The following is an 18,869-nucleotide window of genomic DNA, read 5'->3' as shown; positions in this document are numbered from 1 at the left end:
CGGAGTTTCGATGCCAGGTGTCGCTCTCTCACAAGTAATTCTCTTTTGAACGGATGTTTGAGGGCTCGCTATGGAGTGATTTATATATTTTTTATAAAATATACCAGAAATTCTTGACTCTCAGTAAATGTGTCTTCACTTTCCTTGCCATCGCTCTTCTGTACATTAGATCTTCCTTCAAAGTGAAGGGTTTTTTTCATTAGTTTACTTTTCTTTATTAAAGCTAATTTATTCATACGCCTTTCAATGTTCAATTTTCTTGTAATTTGTAATTTGTATTTTGTTTTTCTTTATCCTTTTGTATTCCTTATTATGAAGCTTCTTTGGCAAAAGCACTTTAATCCTGCAAGAAGAAAGTTCAAGAAATTCTCGTGAAAGGACAATGCGAAGGCAACAAATAAACAGCGGAAATAAAAGTACAAACAAAGATCATGCAAACGGCACACCTTCTTGACCTTATTTATTTGCAATTGCCGACCAACACACATACACGCGCACACATACATGCACACGCTGACGACAAATGCACTTGGACGCAGCATTTTCCACCGTTCACCCTGGACACTTGTTCACGTATATGTAAACGCAAGTGAAAAGGCGATTTACGCTTATGAATGGGTTGGAACAGTGAAAAGTGGGTGAGATGAGGGGGTACGAACGACAGCAGCAATTTACTCGAAGTAAAGATAAAATCATTAAAAATCTACAAGTGTTGCTGGGGACTCTCCACAGGATTGAACTGAAGTTGGTGGGGTCGAAAAGCTGGAAGTGTGCAAATGAGTGCATGTATTTACGTATATACTTGTACATACATATGTATGTGTGATGCAAAAAAGCGCGCCAGTATGGGTGCGTGAGTGCAACAACAGAGCGTTTATCACTTACCCACACTTTGGTGTCCTGCAGCGTGCGCTAAGAAAACGCCAAGAGTGTGAAAGAGTGTGCGTAACTCCGCTGTGTATGTGTGTGTGTGTGCTTGAAAGGTGTTTGTATGTAGATAAAAGGTCTGTAATTGGTTTTAACACGCTTATGCCGCAGCCTGAGAAAAGTAAGAAAGCAAAAGGAGCAGGTTGGCTGACTTCTTTGCCAAGGCAGGACCCAACAGGACAGCAAACTATTTTTTGTTAGCTATAAGGGGTTATATATATCGATTATTTAAGCCATTTCTAACAACAAATTTTTTCACAAAAAAATTATTCATAAAAAACTTTTCACAAAAAAAAATTTCATAAAAAAATGCATTAAAAATATTTTTTTATAAAAAAATCATAAAAAATAGAGCAAGGTTTCATAAAAAATATTTCAAAAAAAAATTAAAAAAAAAATTCGCAAAAAAATTTCATAATAAATATTTAAAAAAAAAAAATCATAAAAAATATTTTTTCTTAAAAAAAGTCATAAAAATATTTAATTTAAAGCAAAAAATCTTCCTCACCGTCAAACACCTTTTTCGAAGGTCCTTCTAGAGATCGGTTACGGTATGGTATGGGCTCATCGCTGAACAAAAATTGGATCGAAAACGTCGGATCTTCTTGGAATTTTTCAGAAACCAATAGATTGAAGCGAGATCACTTGGAAAGGTCGAGCGGCTTGAGTTGAGTTCTTTCAGAAGCTGTATTTTGTACGCTTACAATTTAAGATCTCGACGTGAAATTGCCTAGTCGTTCCATATCGATCGACTCTCCACGGTCTTCGTGTACACTCTCAGTTACGGCTGCTATATTTTCTTCTTTGCGTGCTGGACGAATAGTATCCAATATTAGTCGAAGAGACCGAAATCCATGTCGTCGTCCTCGTCGTATTCCGACTCCTCCTTGTTGGCTTCTTCCTTCTTTACGGCAGCAGCGCCAGCATCAGCAGCCGGAGCAGAGGCAGCAGCAGCAGGAACAAACTTCGGGGTCTTTGATGGTAGTAGCTTCCTTGAAGTCCACTTCGGAGGCAGCAGCAGCAGCCAACAGATTCTTGAAACCATTGGCAACATCTCAAGATGTTTGATGGTGTTGCGAATAGTACGCTCGGCAGGCCGATTATGTTGACCCAAACAATACTTAACATGACAGCTTGATACGACTCACGCGGGATCTCTCAAAAAAAGGTTATTGAAAACAGTACCTCTACTTGGATCACCCGTTATATATACACATATAAAGCTATATCAACTTATTTGTTTGACACTGCGCTGCTCCTCCGGCTGCTTTCTTTGTGCCTGTGTGTCCGTTTGGCGACAATTACCAACAAGAGTCGACCGTAAAGTGCAAATGGCGGCTAAGGATAATGCAGGCAAGGACAAATGTATAAATGGAATGACTTTGAACATTGACTTTGCCCATGTAGTGCAGACAATTTCAATTGTCCATTGACTTCATACAACTACTGTGCTGTGCAACTCTGTTGTTTTTTTGTCTTTTTTGCTTTCTTCTCGGAACTTAACTAACTTTTGTCGCTCATTTGTTCTGCGTCATCTGTCGGAGGTGGTCCTTTGTGCGCTTTCTTATTAACTGCGTAATGAGCAGCATGAGGTGATAAGTTGGCAGCGAAGCAGGCAGTCGGGCAGCGGCGAGCCGTATAGGGTCTGCTCTAGTAAATATCATTTACGAACTTTTAAAGTTGAAAGAAAAGCGCAAATATAGTTGTAATAAGCTGGCTAGAGTTACATTCGTATTGTAGTTATTTAATGGAAGTCGGTGAGTGTAATAAGTAGACCGCATTCAAGAGTCTACTGAGAAGCAATAGAAGCTGTAATGTAGAGCTCAATGCCAGTAATAAGTAGTTTCTTCTTCTTTAGTGGCGTAGGCATCGTTTAAGCGGTTATAGCCGAGTTTACAACAGCGCGCCACTCGTTCGCTCTTAGACACTTATTGGTGAATCCAAGCGTAGCCAGGTTTTTTCCTCCTGGTCCAACGGAGCGAAGATCTTTTTCTTTCTCTGCTTCCCCGGTGAGTACTAATGTTCAATGATATCGACCTTTCATTTACCACTACCAATCCCAGTAGTTATTTTTGTTCTCACTTGTCAGGCTTGATATCAATCAAACTGTTAAACCACCTAAGGAGTACAGGATTTGTCCAGAAAGTAATAGGACTGATTGTTTTCCACCGCGACTGTTTGAAGCATGTGCGAGCCGACTGAATTCGGTAGAGGGCGTTCCTAGCTTACGAACGAGCGGCTGGTCAGTTGTCTCCAAGCACCTGGAGAGGTGTTTCGACGACGTGTTTCTCTGAGTGATGCACGCCGAAAATGCAGCGTTCGTTAGATCATAGGTACGCCATTAAATTCTGTGTGAAACCCGGTAAATCTGCGACAGAGACGTTTGATATGATTAAACAGGCTTACCCCGATGTTACTTTAGCAAGAAGTGATGTTTTACGGTGGCATAAAGCCTTTTTGGAGGGCCAGGAAGAAATTGCTGATGAAGACCTGAAGAATGAGCAAATACAAAGTGAAAACGCTGTTCATTGCCTTTTTTGATATCAAAGGCATAGTTCACCACAAATTTTTTCCTCCCGGACAATCCGTCAGCGCCAAGTTTTACGTGACATTGCAGCCGGTGAGAAGTTGAACCACGACAACGCCCCGGCTCACACTTCCTAACCTAGGCCGGCATCCCAACGCTTCCGCTGCCGCCCTACAGCCCAGATGTGGACTCCGTGGACGTTTTTTGTTTCCTTGCCTGAAAAGGCCGATGAAAGGCAAGCATTTTGAGACGACAGAGGGAATCCAAGCAGCATGCACCTCGGCTCTCAAGGCTATTCCGTGGAATGCCTTCCCTGACGCCTTCAATGAAAATCGCGCTGCATCGACACAGAAGGATCTTATTTTACAATTTTTTAAAGACTCAAGAACAAACCCAGTTTGCATATATACTTACGTAAATGTTTTTATTTTATTTTATTCATTCGCTATTTATTTTTATGTAATTCTCACCAGCTTCTTATTTTCTATTGACATTTGACATCCGTACAAGTAGACCACTAGGTTTTGACAACCGCAACCTATACTCAAATTGTCACAAACACTTAACTAGCCGGCATTAAAGAAAGAAGTACCAGACAACATTTTTGTCAAAACTGTCAAAGTAGGTAGACGGTGCCGAAATATACCTAAATAAACAAATTCATGTGAGAAATTCAAGAGAAAATAAAATTTACACTCAACAACCAATGAAGACACGTATTAATGCAAGCAATGATTAAGACTGGTTCGAGAATGGTGCAGAGCTAGTTACAAGTGGGTAAGTTTTCAAGCATTCCAGTTTTCTCTAAAGAAATCGTTAGTATTTTATAGTATTTTAGGGAGTAATGATTTGACCCTCTCTTCCGCTGTTCGGATCTGTTGCTTTAAGAATACTTGGTTAATCTGTCACTTGTTTAGATGGGATAGATGCACCTCGCTCTGGTCGACCTATCGTTGAAAAAGTCGATGAAATTAGGCAAAAGATTGATCAGGACCGTCAGATAAGCAGCCATGACATCGCTAAAGCACTTTTAATTCATCATCAAACGGGTTTGAAGAGAGTTCAAGACGTGATACAATTTGTACATAAATCACTGAACCCGGTTTCTTTCGGTTCATTTTCTTCTGAAAATCTTTCAGTTCATGATGGTGAGCCCTTAAATAAAACTACTCTCGATATCATTATTGATCTTTTGTGAGTTTTTAGATAATATTAGAACAGATTTCTTGCTTAAGACGTCATCGTTGTGATTACCATATTGAGGCCTGACTTCATCCTCCGAAGTCATGTGTAGAAGTTCATGCAAGTGAGGAAAGTTCTCTGATTGCCATTTAGTTGGGCGTGGCCAAAAACGATTCTTTTGCATATGGCTCAAGCAGCTCACGATTTCCGTTCTTAGACTGGTTCAAGATAGATATAGTGTGTCACTGGTCTTTCTTTAAACCAGCGCCTATTGCTCTTAGTCCATTTCTACATACGAAAACCCGCTTTCAAAGTGCATTTAATAATGTTTTCACTTAAAAGCGAGCGCTGGCTTGAGCATAAATCGTCGCCTTCGTCGCTTTCGCCGCCTTCGTCTACTTCGTTGACCTTCAAAGCCAAAGCGAACGCCAACGCCAACACATAACACTTTGTCGAGCATACTTTCGGGCGTATACCGCGTGTGAATAATGGGTAAACCAAGCGCAACCACAAAAGTGTAAGAGGGTAGTTCAGTTCACAAACAGCAACAGGGACCTATGTACACACAGGCGACTAAAAAGAAATTATGTTTACGGGCAAATTTGAAGTGTCCAATGTGGGGGACGACTGACTGGCTGTGCGCCTAGAAAGCGACTACCGTAGAGTGTGCCGTATAATGAAGTAATTTTCAAAGTATCACTTAAATTTTTGTGTTGACATTTAATGAGTTTGCTTGCATAGTTCTCGAGGCAGGGCGGGGCGGCGCAGCCGAAGTCACAAACGAGAATAAACGGCAAAGAAAGTATACTTATATTTAGGTCCACAAGTACTAGTTGCCGAAAGGAGTATGTTACAAAGGTGCGGCGCGTGCTTAAAGACATGCTACACTTTCGTAAATTTTCACTTGCAACAAACTTTTCTTCGTTTTTCCCCCCCTCGTGCAGCTAGATACTTACGAATTTTGTAAACTTACAGCTAGGCAAATTACATTGCATACGAATTGCTTTGTTGGAGCACCCCAAACAATTTTTAGGTGTGAACTGACGCATGAAATCAAATTGCACCAATGTCATAGCTGATGCTGTTGCTGCTGGCGACTGCCGCTTCGTACATTTCGTATTAGTTAACGGCTGTTGGACACACACCCACTCTCTCGTACTGTAAAATTAATTTTTATTCGAACAAAGGGCGCTTTGTGGAGCGAAAACTGCACAGGGCTCCACATGCTAATGTTTGATATGAGATAGTGAGCGCAAAGGACACAGCGAGAGCAAATGTTAACACTGCTGAATAGAGCATTTTATGACTGTTATGTGCTCAGCATTATTCATCTCTGCAAACAGGACGCGCTACTCAAATGAATTGTGGATGCTATGTTAGCCTCCTGTTAGCTTGATTTTGATAAGACGTCCTTGATTATTTTGATAATAAACGACTTTTAAGCCTAGCACAACGTGGCGTTTCACGTATTCACATTGCAGAGGTCAACAACGAATGGCTTATGCAGCGCTGGGAGCGCACAAAGAATATGCACGATTTAAAGTACTTAAAAATGGTTACTCCAAACATTTTTAAGTCGAAGCAACAAAATATCGTACTACTAATTTATTTAATATAACAGCTGATGAAAATACTGTTTATTTAACAGAAAATAAATTTTCTACAATATACGCAATATATTGCTTTCTGACACCCTGTGTTCTTGCAACAAAGAAATTCGTAAATCAAAATGCAACTCTGCCTTGATCTGAATACAGGCAACATCATTTTTGGAGACTTTTATCCATGCATATGCCGATCTTAGCACTAACCACTGGCGAGAATGAGACAACATATCAACACACACTGCGATAAGTGGCCGTTTACAACAAAAACCAATTGTTTGCAAAAAAGTGAACTATTTCTCTACACTGCAGCGGCACAGCTGTTTACACGCTTTAACCCACAATGGTTATTGCGCGAAGATCAAATTTGCGCCTTTTCATTGCATGTGTTTTGCCATTTCGCCGCAAATGCACGTTTTATACAAAAACAAAAATCAACGTTGAAAAGTCTCCCGTCAGGTCTGCGTGAATTGCAGGGGAAATTTTGAATTTTCAAACGGCATTTTATTGCCGAGCAGACAGTCGAATAGAAAGAAGTAATAAGTTATTTCATTGCATGAAATTTTATTATTTTCCTTTAAATTTTATTTAATTTTTAAAATTAAACTTGCATTGAAAACTATACGAAGCGTGTGCTTAATTATTGGAAACATTATTGTGTCAAAGGTGGAAAATTAAGGTGAGAATAACCTGTCTTGAACATATTAAGCAAATTTGTGTGAAGTTACGTTATTTTTAACTGAAACCTAGTTAATTGGGCTAAAATAAAGATAGGTAGGTTTTCATTTGCAAAAGGTTCGCAAAATTTCTAGAAAATTGTAAAGAATGTGGCTATGGATTTCATGTATGTGTATAAGATCTCAGAATTTGTACTTACATTTTGGGTTGGAAACTATAAAATGCCTGCCTGCTACCTTTGCGATATATGTAAAACATATCCTTTGCCTGGTCTGCCATTTTGAGTAACAGGATCAATTTGATTATTATAGTGTGCTAGAAAAAATGTATAATAAGTAATGTATGAATATTGACAGTAAATATTACACTTTAGAAAATCAAAACTCTTACATCTCCCAAATATATTTTTCTTGTTTCATCAAAACTTTAGTATCGCTGCGTTATTCTTTATTTCCTGCATTATTATACATCAGTAACAAAATGAGTAAATCAGATACATCACGTTTAAATTCGTACAAATCGAACTCGATTAACTCACAGGTTAGTATCTCACAATGGATCTTTAAACTATGAAATAATTAATACTTTTGATACATAGGATTCTCGCATGCGTCGCCATGAAGTTACTGTAGAGTTGCGCAAATCAAAGAAAGAGGATCAACTTTTCAAACGTCGTAACATCAACGAAGAGGACATTGTATCTCCTCTGAAAGAGAATAATTGCCAATCGCCCGTGCAAATGAGCATCGACGAAATGGTTGCCGCTATGAATGGTCAAGATGTCGATCGTCAATTCGTAGGCATGCAATCAGCACGTAAAATGCTAAGTCGCGAACGTAATCCGCCTATTGATTTGATGATAGGACATGGCATTGTTCCCATTTGCATACGTTTTCTACAAAATCACGAGAAGTAGGCAAACTCACGTTAACTATATTCGTAGCAATTTTACTTATTTCGTTTTACACATCTTGTGTTCTGTTTATAGTCCTTTGCTACAATTTGAAGCTGCCTGGGCGCTTACCAACATCGCTTCTGGCACTTCGGAGCAAACACGTTGCGTTATCGAGCAAAATGCTGTGCCACATTTTGTTGCGTTGTTGAAATCCAAGTCCATTAATCTTGCCGAGCAGGCGGTTTGGGCTCTGGGTAATATAGCCGGAGACGGAGCAGCCGCACGTGACATCGTCATACAACATAATGTTGTGGATGGTATACTTGGTTTGGTAAATTTTGAAACACCACTTTCCTTCTTGCGCAACATTGTTTGGTTGATGTCGAATTTGTGTCGCAACAAAAATCCATCACCACCATTTGAAGAAATTAAACGTTTGTTGCCCGTGATATCGCAATTACTCTTAGGTGATGATCCACAAGTGTTAGCTGATGCCTGTTGGGCACTCTCATATGTGACGGATGATGAAAATTTGAAAATCCAAGCGGTCGTCGACACAGGCGCAGTGACGCATCTAGTAAAACTACTTGGTACTGACGAGGCTTCTATAATTGTGCCAGCACTACGCAGCGTGGGAAATATCGTAACCGGTACTGATCTGCAGGTGAGTGCAATTATGAGTGTTAAGTTTATCATGCACCATATATGTATGTACATATGTATATGCAGAGAACTTCCATATGAATCCATTCGTTAAACACATACGCTTATTGAAACATTAATGCACATTCGGTAGTGCAGCTAAACAGAACAACGTGTGATTTAGGATTAAAATGCAAAACGAAACGGCTGCACCAACAATAAGTGCTAGTCTCCGTGCGCTAGTTAAGCTGACTTTAGCTACATTTATATTTGTTTCCCTCTCTACAGCACTGGTCTTGTGCACATATAAAATTTTCGGTAACAAACACCATTTGTGTAGTTGAGAATTATACGTCTGTTGGTTGGTCGCAATCACTTGCTGTTATGCACGCCACAACTTACCTTCGTTCCCTTTGGCCTCTTAAAGCTTGGACGCTGAGTTTTTGCATAACTATGTGTAAATTTGCATATGAATTCAAAGCTGGCGTCGATTACTTGACACAGATCCGCATTAAAATTGCGAGAAAGTAAGCTGGAGCGTATAAAAGAGGGTGGTGGCACTCAGGCAACCTGCTGGTACTTAACTAGCTAATGAAGGCATGGTGGTGGTGTTGCGTCTGTGTGCCATGAGTGCTTGCTATTAGCTGCGTTTGTGTGTGTTTGCCAATGATGTTGCTTCCGCTGCTGCATAATCTGCACATTTCACAAATGGAAAATGAATATTTACGAATTTCCACTTTGGATTCCGGGATTAGCATGTTGATGAAGGTAGTACTAACTGTGCTGCAAAGGTTAGCGGTTATGCCGATGGAATCGGTTGCTTGGCTAGTAGCTAGCAATGCAATGGAATTGTACTGCGAAAGCGGTTTAGAGGATGTACCGCTGCCGTTCTTTCGGTGTTTACCCAATCCATAATTTAAGAATAGTATACGAGTAGTGCGAAGAAATATACATATAATTTTTTTTATTAGAAAACTAATTTTTTTTCTGTTCTGCATACACGTTTTATGCCTAGAGCAGAGAAGCTTTGTAAAAATTGTCTAAGCGGCTCAAATTCAGTTTTAACGAAAATTATCTCTAAATATAATATCACAAAACCTTACAACGACATATTCATTCATCTGCAAATCCGGTAAAGACTTAAGCAATGCTTTTTATATACCACTCATTCACCACACTTAATTTTTTCCACAAAAATTATGCCTCGAGCTAAAGTGTCACTTCGGCCTTTCAATTTGCAAAAATTACTTTTCTCATTGCTTATTTACGCCGCATTGTAACTTTTCTGGCGCTGTTGTTTCACAGCAACACTTTTATCTTAATTTTTATTTATTTGCATACCTTTTTTTTTGGTTTCGCCAAATTTCATTTGCATATTGCTACTATATTTGTACTAAAAATATGAGTATACATACGCACATACGCATACACAATTTAATTTTCCTCGCCTTATTCTTTTATTTTCATTTCCTGTTTTTATTTTTTCATTTTTTGGTCGCCTGCCAATACCTGCGTGAAATTTAATTCCAACTGCCCTGTCACCAACAACTCAACCCTCTAGACGGACGCAGTCATTGCTGCTGGCGGTTTACCCCGATTGGGTGTTCTGCTGCAACATTCAAAATGTAATATTGTAAAGGAGGCCGCCTGGACGGTTAGTAATATCACAGCCGGAAATCCGAAGCAGATTCAGGCCGTTATCGATGCTGGTAAGTTTGTGTTTGTGTTTGCATTTTATATTTCTTTCTCCTCTGTTTACGCTTTGCTTTGTTTTTGCTACTTTTCTTATTTATGTTGTGTTTGTAAGCGCTTTTATGGAGTAAGGGACTTGAATGCGAGGTTTTTATTTGCCATTCTAGTGGGTGGTTAGTTGCTTAGCTGAATAGCAGATGAGGAATTGTTGATTTCATCAAACTGTTAGTTGCGGCCGTTGCCCAAATGGTTTGTAAACTCTTGAAGTATACACATACACACATACATTTGAACACGTTTGCGCGGTCTGCTTACCGGTTAATTTGGAAAGGAAGAGTAATGAAAAATAAACTTGGTCATAGTTGTGTCTAAATATTTGTATGAAAGAAAATAGATCACATCAACGTTAATGAATAGTTGCAGCGCAGACAAGAATTTAATTAAGTAATTTAATTTTTTTTTGCTAATACAATTTTAAATATGCGAAAGAGAGTGCTCTATATCGCAAATTAAAAAAGAAAAGAAAATTGTAACAGTGGTACGAAATTATCACAAATATGGCGGCATTCAACGCCGATTTTCTAAAGTAGGACATCATCGCATTTGGCAATATTTTATGAATTTGTGAAATAATTTTTAATGTAGGGAATCAGGTCAAAACTAATATACTCTAAAATGAGTCTGTGATATATACATACATATGTAGGATGAACACTCCCAAACTTCAACAAAATGTTACCTTAATATTATATAAAAACCACGAGAGGATAATTTCAGGAATTTCACCTGGAATTATAAGCTTGAATTTGGAAATATATTGTAAAATTATATTGAATTAATTTAATACATTTACTTAATGTTTTTTTTAACTTATCCTCATTAATTTCTTCCAAATAACTCCAGGTCTTTTCACACCCATACGAAATGTGTTGGAGAAGGGCGATTTCAAATCGCAAAAAGAAGCCGCCTGGGCCGTTACAAATACCACAACGAGTGGCACACCTGAACAAATAATCGATCTGATTGAAAAATATCAAATATTGAAGCCATTCTGTGATTTACTCGACGCCAAGGATCCGCGCACCGTTAAAGTGGTACTCATGGGACTCGGTAATTTGTTTGTTTTGGCCGAAAAGTTGGGCGGCACCGAGAATCTATGCCTGATGGTCGAGGAGATGGGCGGTTTGGATAAACTGGAGAAACTGCAGGAGCATGAAAACGAGGAAATATACAAGAAGGCCTTCGCACTGGTGGATACATACTTCAATAGCGGCGAGGATGCTGAAGCGGAGCTGGCGCCACAAGAGGTTAATGGTGCGCTCGAATTTAATGCGGGCCATTCGAATGCACCCGAGGGTGGTTACACGTTTTAGTTGCCTGGCCGTCGCACCAGCGTAAGGTGTATTGTGTGGTGTGCGTGTGTGCTACCTGCGAGCCGGCTGAATCATTGCGTAAAGTGTTTGTATGTGTGCTGTATTGTTCATCGCATATTTGTGCGGCGCATTACTTGTTATTGCATATAATCGCCGGTTTTTATTTTTCCTTTAAATACAAGTAACACATGCGAGCACAAGGCATCATAAATGATCCTAATGATTCTTGCAGCTGCTTGTATTGTCACACGCATCTCCAAAATTTGTAATTAAGTTTTTATATGCCCCTTTGCTTACCAAATCCCCATCGTCGTCATGCATGCTCTCATCAATACGATTTACATTTTATATTCATTTTTAATAGTTACGCGCACGTACTAATTTTATTCAGATTTTTTATTTCTTTTTCTTTGTAACACATTTGTAAGTCTGATTAAAGTTTGTATGAATACATATAATGTCATTTTTTAAACAAATTTCACCATTATTCCATTAAGATATATTTTTTTATTAATCATTTAAGTTTGCATTGAACATTATGGTTATTTGTGCCAAATATTGGGTTGAACTGGCACATAATATTGGAAAATTACATTTGTATTTACACACATGCATCTAATAAATCATTTAGCAGGAAATATATAATAAAATTTGTTGGTGTTTTTTTTTTTTGCCTGCAGAGGTCTCATAAAACTAGTAAGGGTTATAAAAATTATAATTAACTATTTAACATCCTTCAGTTGCTTAATATATTTTGATTACCTGGTTATGGTAAAATAAAAAAGCTTTTCGACCCGTCATGCTTCGTTTTTTGAATTAATTTTTTTTATTTGGTATTTTTTTTTTCATTCCAATTTAATTATTATTGTTTTTTTTTTGTTTTAGATTTATTATTATTTAGACTATTTTTTTAATTCTCGTTCCTTGTAATTTTATAATTTATATTTTTTGTATTTAGTAATTTTTTTTATAGAATTACAATCTTATTATTTTTTTTTGTTAATAAGTAGGTATTCTTTTTTTTTTAATTTTTTATTTATTATTTCATATAAATTTTTTATTTATTATTTCATATAAATTTTTTATTTATTATTTTATATTAATTTTTTATTTATTATTTCATTTTAAATTTCTAATTATTGTTTTTAATTTAAAATTATTTTTTTTATTTTTAAAATTTTTATTTTAATTATTAAATTTTTTTCTAATTACATAAACCTGTTTTATTAATTATATATTTTTTTTTTAATTATCAAAATTTGATCCTTTCAGTTTATTAATTTTAAATATTCAGTTATTTAGGTAAAAGAGCTTTTGTCACATGAGAGGTTGTTGTAGCGGCAGAATTCTGCCGAGTTGACAGCCCTTGACCGGATAAAAAATTCGGGTCCGTACTAGTTATGTAGACCCGACTGTCATGGAACGGAGTTACATGCGATGTTGTTTTTGTTGTAACGGGTACCTTATCCCCGTTAGGATGGTATGAATGAGACGAGTTGTCATCGAGGTCAACCTATGGTTGGTCCAGGAAACGTGCTGTTTCGACGATGGCGGACCTTAGGTAGAGTATTGTCAGTTGTATAGGGTTAACAGGGCATGTGAAGAGGGGGTTACTGTCATGCGGGGACTCGTTGCACGTTGAGGTCTCATTCCCATAATAGCCTGTTCTACGTTACCGGATTTTATTCGTCAAAGTCCTGTATATGATCTAACCTCGTTTGGATCGATCAGTTATAGGTACATGCGATCGCTGACATCGCTAAAAACGGTTTTCCACTGCTGTAGTGATTCGGTCTTTTTCTGGATGAGATCTAAAATCCTATCCTCCACGTGGTCCTAAGATTGCCACTCTTGCGACTTTCTTGGGAGTTCCAACAAAGAGCTTTTGTCGGCAAACTTTGGCATATTTTCGATATCTGAGATTTTCACTGATGTTTTGAAAAAATAAGAAAGTAGTTACAGTACTCGAAGTACTCCATAACTCGACCTCTTGAATTGGCGTTGTAAGTCAAAGTTCATAAAAAATTCTTTCCATAAATCGAAGTCTCTCTAACTCGAAGTTTTTTGTAGATTACGGAGATTTGAGTTAAGGAAGCTCAACTATATTTCAAAATTTCACACTAGGTGTGCGCCTTAAAAAGCATTACATGAAATGACATCCAACAAAGTTTTTTTTTTTATTTCAGTAATTTCAAAAACGGTATCTTCAACAAAACTAAAAATAATGGAAAAAAACGAATTCTAGTGGAGTTTACGTGTGTGACCTGCTGTAAATGGTGTCTCATTCTGTGGCTTCTTCAACTCCTCGTTAAACCAATGTTTCATGGCCTTTACCCAGCTACCCTTCTTTTGCCGCGACATATGTTCCCGTATGGAACTATTTAAGAGTTTTTGCTCTCTCTTTGCCAAATTAATTTTGCCAGTTTTCATGAAATCGTAAATATCACGCATCGTTTCCGGCACCATATTGAATGCGGCCATACAAAATGTTTTGAAACCGAGCAGCAGCCCGCTGGAGAGCATGCGCGAGTCGCTAAGTATGATGATGCGATTTGGAGCCAAACATTTCGCCGCCATGGCTAGATCACTATGGGAATATTCGATGCCCGCAAAGTTTGGTATGGTCCGTTCCGCAAGTTCACAAAACTCTGGCATGTCAACTAATAATAAATATACAGTTAAAGAAATACTGACGAGCAAGAAATTTGCTTTTATGCTGCACTTACGAAACACATCAGTGTAGTGTGGCAAGTGGTAGTAAAAGAATGGATGCCGCCCACAATTCTTGGCGACGATTTTACAATAGCCTACCAATTGCTTGACATCGCTTGGCTTATAGAAGAGCTCTGGTATGCAGACCACACCATTTATATTCAAATTGCTCGCATGCCTTGCCAGATCCAGCACATCGGGCATTGGTGCGCCGCCAATTTGGATCAGCATTTTCAGTTCGTACTTCTTACAAGCGATGCTCCAAGCTTCGGCATTCAATTGACGTTCGATTTTGCCCAAAATGGGACCTTCGCCGGTAATGCTATTGACTATCGTCGGTATATTGGAGTTTTAAACTTTGGTAGAGCCATATTTGTGCATATGTTCACTTACCTAAAACGCCTACGGCTCCATTCCTTTTTAGCCACTCCGCATAGTCGTCAATATGTGCCAGATTTAAGGTTTTCTCTCTGCAAAATTGCTGCTGGTCTCAAAGTAAATTTAACTGTTAACCACAGAGCTTACTCATTATTTTCAAAGCATGTGAATGCTGGCGCCAAGAAACCCTCAAAAGATTTCAATTCTGCTGGGTCCATAATTGAGCGTCCTTAAAGGCTTTCAGTGGCCGGAATTTTTCGTTTATTTTTCTACACGCTTCTGTTATACAGCAATGTCTGGCTTGTCAAAATTTACAGTTAAAATTGAGGCACCCTAAAACTTTTTCTTGTCAAAGTTATCAAAGTCAAAGCACAATGAAAATGTGAGTTGAATGAGATAGAGGATCGCGTTATTGTTGTTGTAAGGGTCATTTAGTCCGTTAGGGTTGTAAGTTTCAGATAAATTGTCGTCGAGGTCAGCCCAGGAAATGATTCGACGGGATCGGATCATAGGGAGAGGGTGTCTCCTAAAATCTTATGGTTATTTGACAGTCTGAATTTTAACGCAATCGTTGAAGGGAAGAGGACACCACCCTGCGGAACCCCCCGTTTAATTCTTCTCAATTTGGAATTTGTTACCTCGAAACAGTACGAATGATTGCCGCCCGTTCAGGTAGTGCTTGGTCCACCTATTCAACCCTGGAGGGAGTATGGAATGTTCGATATCCTCAATAGCGTTGTGTGGTTGACTGTGTCAAAAGCTTTCGATAAGTCCAACGCTACGAAGATCGTCCTCTCACAGGGTGGATTTTGGTTAAGGTTATGAACTATTGGGGCGTTTATGACGCTAAGTTCTCTAGTAGTGCTGGGCACTTTTCGAAAGCCATGAGTTTGATAGACTCATGGTGTGTGAATGTCGGGAGTCGCAAGACCTCTAGTGTCTTCACTGCTGGGAAGAGGAGAATTATCGAACGATAGGACTCCCTTTTGTAGGGGGGTTTCCCAGTTTTCAGTAGTGGGACCACTCTTCCGATATTCCACACATCGAGTATTTGAAGTGTGGTCAGCGACAGGTTGAAGACTTGATGATGAAGCTTACTCTCGTTAAACTTAGGTGCTTTATCAGCATGGAAAACTTTTCCTCATTGACCATGATGTCTCTTAAGTTTACTCATGCCAGTGGAGAGGTTGCAAGACTTCGTGTGCTTTATCCACTTTATCCGCTTGTCTGGATTTACCATTTGCCGAATCTCCAAACTGAGATCCCTTATTCGCACATCACAGGGATCGGCATGGCTTAAGGTGTCGCGTCTATTAGGTAAAACAGCTGCTTCGGCTGTGAAATCGGGGCGGATTTCCGAGATTCTGCCAGCCGGCATGAAGCGAACGGTAGCAGCCGCGATCACCTTGCGGAATTGACGTTCACTAACGATTACGTCCGTAGGAATGGGTAGTGTGGTGAAGGTGCTTTCGGTACATTCTCTGAAGTTAACCCATTTACATATGTAGCTTTATTCAAGTTAACGAAGTTACGGTTGTCTACAAAAATAACGAGTTCTCTATTTTGCCTTGCAGCCACTGAGCTCTTATTGCATTGAAAGATGACACAGAAGTCCTTTTTTCTCGAATTTTTAGGTCAGAAAGTCCAAGGAATCCTCTACTAAAGGCGGTTACATGTACCCATGTATCCTGCAAGCAACGAGTTCAATCCAACAATCTAACACCCGTCGAAACGTCATCTAGTGTCTACTAACATACCGTTCTTACGACAGCCGGGTCTCAAAACATCAAAACACCCTACTGAGTCTACCAATCGATGACTTGGATTTACTTTTCTTGAACTAGAAATAATGACTACAACATTAAGAACCATAATCAATATATTCAACTGAGAAAAGTGGAACATTAAACAATAATAACGGTATCCCTTCAATTATTACAATTCGTATACACCAAATTTTCTCGGTGTACCAACATAAATACCACAACCGTCACTTGAACGCATTCTCTCATTGAACCACTTCTTCATGTCCGAAATCCAACTAGACTTTCCCTTCGTTACATGATTTCTAATAAGTTGATTTAAATAGTGTTGTTTAGTTTTAGCTGTCTTCAAATCCTTTCGCAACATTGCGTCATAGATCTCTTTCATTAATATGGGCTCCATGTTCGCCACCGTCATAATGGCCGCATCGAAACCCATTAACATGCCGCTGGCGAGCATTTTCGAATCGCCCATTAGGATAATACGATCCTCGGTCAAGCATTTAATGGCCGTCATCAATTCGGTTTGTGTACAAACCAAGCCCGCGAAAGTCGGTATGACCATTTCGGCTCTACTAAAGAACTCCTCCGGGTTGACTGGATTTAAGGAGAATAAATTAAAAGAAAAATACTAAAAGTACGCGTCACTTACATTTGACTTTCGTCAACTCCGGAAGATGGTAGTATAAGAAGAAATGATTTGCGCATTTCTCAGCCACAATTTTACAGTAACCGACCAATTGCTCCATTTTGGTGGGTACATAAAATAGTTCCCCTATACAGACCACAGCGTGTATATGCAAATCATTGGCATGTCGCGCCAAATCTAAAACGTCGGGCAACGGCGCACCGCCAATTTGCAACATCATCAATAACGAACACTTCTTACATGCGCGACTCCAAGCTTCGGCATTCAATTTGCGTTCGATCAAACCCAAAACCGGACCCTCTCCAGTTGTGCTGTTAACTGTGGAAATGCGCCGAATATTCGTAAGATCAAGCAGTTAATTTCATAAAATCTCATACTTACCTAGCACACCTTTTATATGGCGCTCCTTGAGCCATACGGCATATTCTTCAATGTAACTCAACTGCAATGTTTGATTCCTTGTGTTCAAATTTTAGCAAAAAAAAAAAAATATTTTTTGAAATTTTTTTTTAGCTTCTTCGTGTCTCCTAAAACCCTTACTTACTCATCGGATTGGAAGCTTGTGAAAACGGACGCGAATATACCCTTGAAGTCCGACGGCACAGGCTTTTTTGCAGATACCGAGGCCCTAAAAAGAGATTGCATCATTTTTGTTATGTGAGGAGCTTACAAAAAGTTTTTGCTTTTTGAAAAATGCTTATGCTTTACAATGTTTTCATGGCGTCTTTCGATTTTGAAGCAAGTGTGGTGAAATTTTACACTTTAAAAGTGCTGGTGGTTAAAAATTAGTCGGAAGATGTTGGTCTCCGCGCATTGTCAACTTCATCTCTACTGAAAGTCTTTTAGATTCCTTTGTGGCCAATTAGTGCTTTAACTGGACTTCTTTTCTTCTTCCTCACTGGCAGTGCGGTAGTCCTTCACTTTCTTCGCTATTTGGCGCCGATTGGAGATGCCAAGTAGGGACAGCCCCTTCTTCTGGGGCTGAGTTGAATAAGCTGGAGTTTTCTAATCCATCCGGAAAACATGACCTATGTACAACATCAATATTATGATTGTAAACAAAGACGACACCATATATCGTGACTTTTTTATGGCCTATGCCACTTATGGAGTCACTGTATGGTGGGAAGCAGCCACTACAGCCTTGAGGCGTCAAAAACTCCTCTCTATACAGCGTTTTATTATGCTTGCTTGTATGTCGCACCGTCTCGACGGACCCAACGGTGCTGTTAAGAGCGCCCCCTCTTGAACTGTTTGCCATAAAGCGAGCATTCAGGTTAAGAAGGAGCTTGTCATTGTTGCAGAATGATTGGATTTCTGACGATGATGTGGAAAGGTAGGAATATCTAGGAAGCAGGAGGCTTCCAGATGAAAGGGTTAGTAATAAGTAACAAAACCGTTGAGAAAATAGCCGAAACGGTCGAGTAACTTACGAGTACACTCAGGATGTCAGGTTTGTAGAAGGAAACTCCGACTTCAGATTCTGTTTGAGCTCGGGCTTCCTACTTACTACGCAGGGACTGCATTATTGCATAGGAGAAATCTATCGAAAAGTGTGTGTGGAGTACTTAATGAGGATTGGGTAGATGTCATTTCAGAATGTATAATGTACTCGGATATCAGGAACCTTAGGGGAATGGGGATTATCTATACAAATGGACGGCTATATGTCAGCGGGGTGATCTCCATTAGTTGGAATTGTTAGGAACGTTTGAAAGGTTTGCGCGTAAGTTATTTAGGCGGCCAAGACAATTAGCTGAACCTTAAGGATAGGTAAGGTGTGATTGTGGGTGCGTGGCATAAGAGTATGGGATCTAACCCGTGATTACCAGTTCAGAGTAGTATGT

General features: G+C 39.1%; 3 protein-coding genes across 3 annotated transcripts; 1 reads left to right on the top strand and 2 right to left on the bottom strand.

The window, feature by feature from the left end:
- Positions 1-6,730: 6,730 nt before the first annotated feature.
- Positions 6,731-12,170, top strand: LOC105225314 (importin subunit alpha). Its single transcript, XM_011203711.4, has 6 exons — positions 6,731-6,919; positions 7,349-7,458; positions 7,517-7,830; positions 7,907-8,477; positions 10,017-10,164; positions 11,051-12,170. The coding sequence occupies exons 2-6, from the start codon at positions 7,399-7,401 to the stop codon at positions 11,518-11,520; spliced, it is 1,563 nt and encodes a 520-aa protein (XP_011202013.1). The 5' UTR covers positions 6,731-6,919; positions 7,349-7,398; the 3' UTR covers positions 11,521-12,170.
- A 1,546-nt stretch (positions 12,171-13,716) lies between these two features.
- Positions 13,717-14,898, bottom strand: LOC105225313 (N-acetylneuraminate lyase B). The gene is made up of 4 exons (XM_011203710.3): positions 14,758-14,898; positions 14,626-14,702; positions 14,247-14,561; positions 13,717-14,180 (listed from the first exon to the last, which is right to left on the bottom strand). The coding sequence occupies exons 1-4, from the start codon at positions 14,826-14,828 to the stop codon at positions 13,762-13,764; spliced, it is 882 nt and encodes a 293-aa protein (XP_011202012.2). The 5' UTR covers positions 14,829-14,898; the 3' UTR covers positions 13,717-13,761.
- Positions 14,899-16,486: 1,588 nt separating this feature from the next.
- LOC105225311 (N-acetylneuraminate lyase B) lies at positions 16,487-17,734 on the bottom strand. The gene is made up of 4 exons (XM_011203709.3): positions 17,567-17,734; positions 17,404-17,480; positions 17,026-17,340; positions 16,487-16,970 (listed from the first exon to the last, which is right to left on the bottom strand). The coding sequence occupies exons 1-4, from the start codon at positions 17,668-17,670 to the stop codon at positions 16,546-16,548; spliced, it is 921 nt and encodes a 306-aa protein (XP_011202011.2). The 5' UTR covers positions 17,671-17,734; the 3' UTR covers positions 16,487-16,545.
- Between the last annotated feature and the right edge of the window lie 1,135 nt (positions 17,735-18,869).

Source organism: Bactrocera dorsalis, chromosome 1 (assembly GCF_023373825.1).
Source record: "Bactrocera dorsalis isolate Fly_Bdor chromosome 1, ASM2337382v1, whole genome shotgun sequence".
Lineage (NCBI taxonomy): Eukaryota > Metazoa > Arthropoda > Insecta > Diptera > Tephritidae > Bactrocera > Bactrocera dorsalis.
The sequence above is the reverse complement of the archived record's forward strand: the minus strand, read 5'-3'. Positions and strand labels throughout refer to the sequence as shown.

Excerpts from the sequence above, each read along its gene's own strand:
- LOC105225311 (XM_011203709.3), bottom strand. The coding sequence starts at position 17,670 with ATGATGCAATCTCTTTTTAGGGCCTCGGTATCTGCAAAAAAGCCTGTG. Across the intron at positions 17,481-17,566 it reads ACAAGCTTCCAATCCGATGA|GAATCAAACATTGCAGTTGA; the intron begins GTAAGTAAGGGT and ends TTTGAACACAAG. Across the intron at positions 16,971-17,025 it reads GGAGTTGACGAAAGTCAAAT|TCAACCCGGAGGAGTTCTTT; the intron begins GTAAGTGACGCG and ends CCTTAAATCCAG.
- LOC105225313 (XM_011203710.3), bottom strand. The coding sequence starts at position 14,828 with ATGGACCCAGCAGAATTGAAATCTTTTGAGGGTTTCTTGGCGCCAGCA. Across the intron at positions 14,703-14,757 it reads ACATGCTTTGAAAATAATGA|AGAGAAAACCTTAAATCTGG; the intron begins GTAAGCTCTGTG and ends GCAATTTTGCAG. Across the intron at positions 14,181-14,246 it reads ACACTACACTGATGTGTTTC|TTGACATGCCAGAGTTTTGT; the intron begins GTAAGTGCAGCA and ends ATTTATTATTAG.
- LOC105225314 (XM_011203711.4), top strand. The coding sequence starts at position 7,399 with ATGAGTAAATCAGATACATCACGTTTAAATTCGTACAAATCGAACTCG. Across the intron at positions 7,459-7,516 it reads CGAACTCGATTAACTCACAG|GATTCTCGCATGCGTCGCCA; the intron begins GTTAGTATCTCA and ends TTTGATACATAG. Across the intron at positions 10,165-11,050 it reads TCAGGCCGTTATCGATGCTG|GTCTTTTCACACCCATACGA; the intron begins GTAAGTTTGTGT and ends AAATAACTCCAG.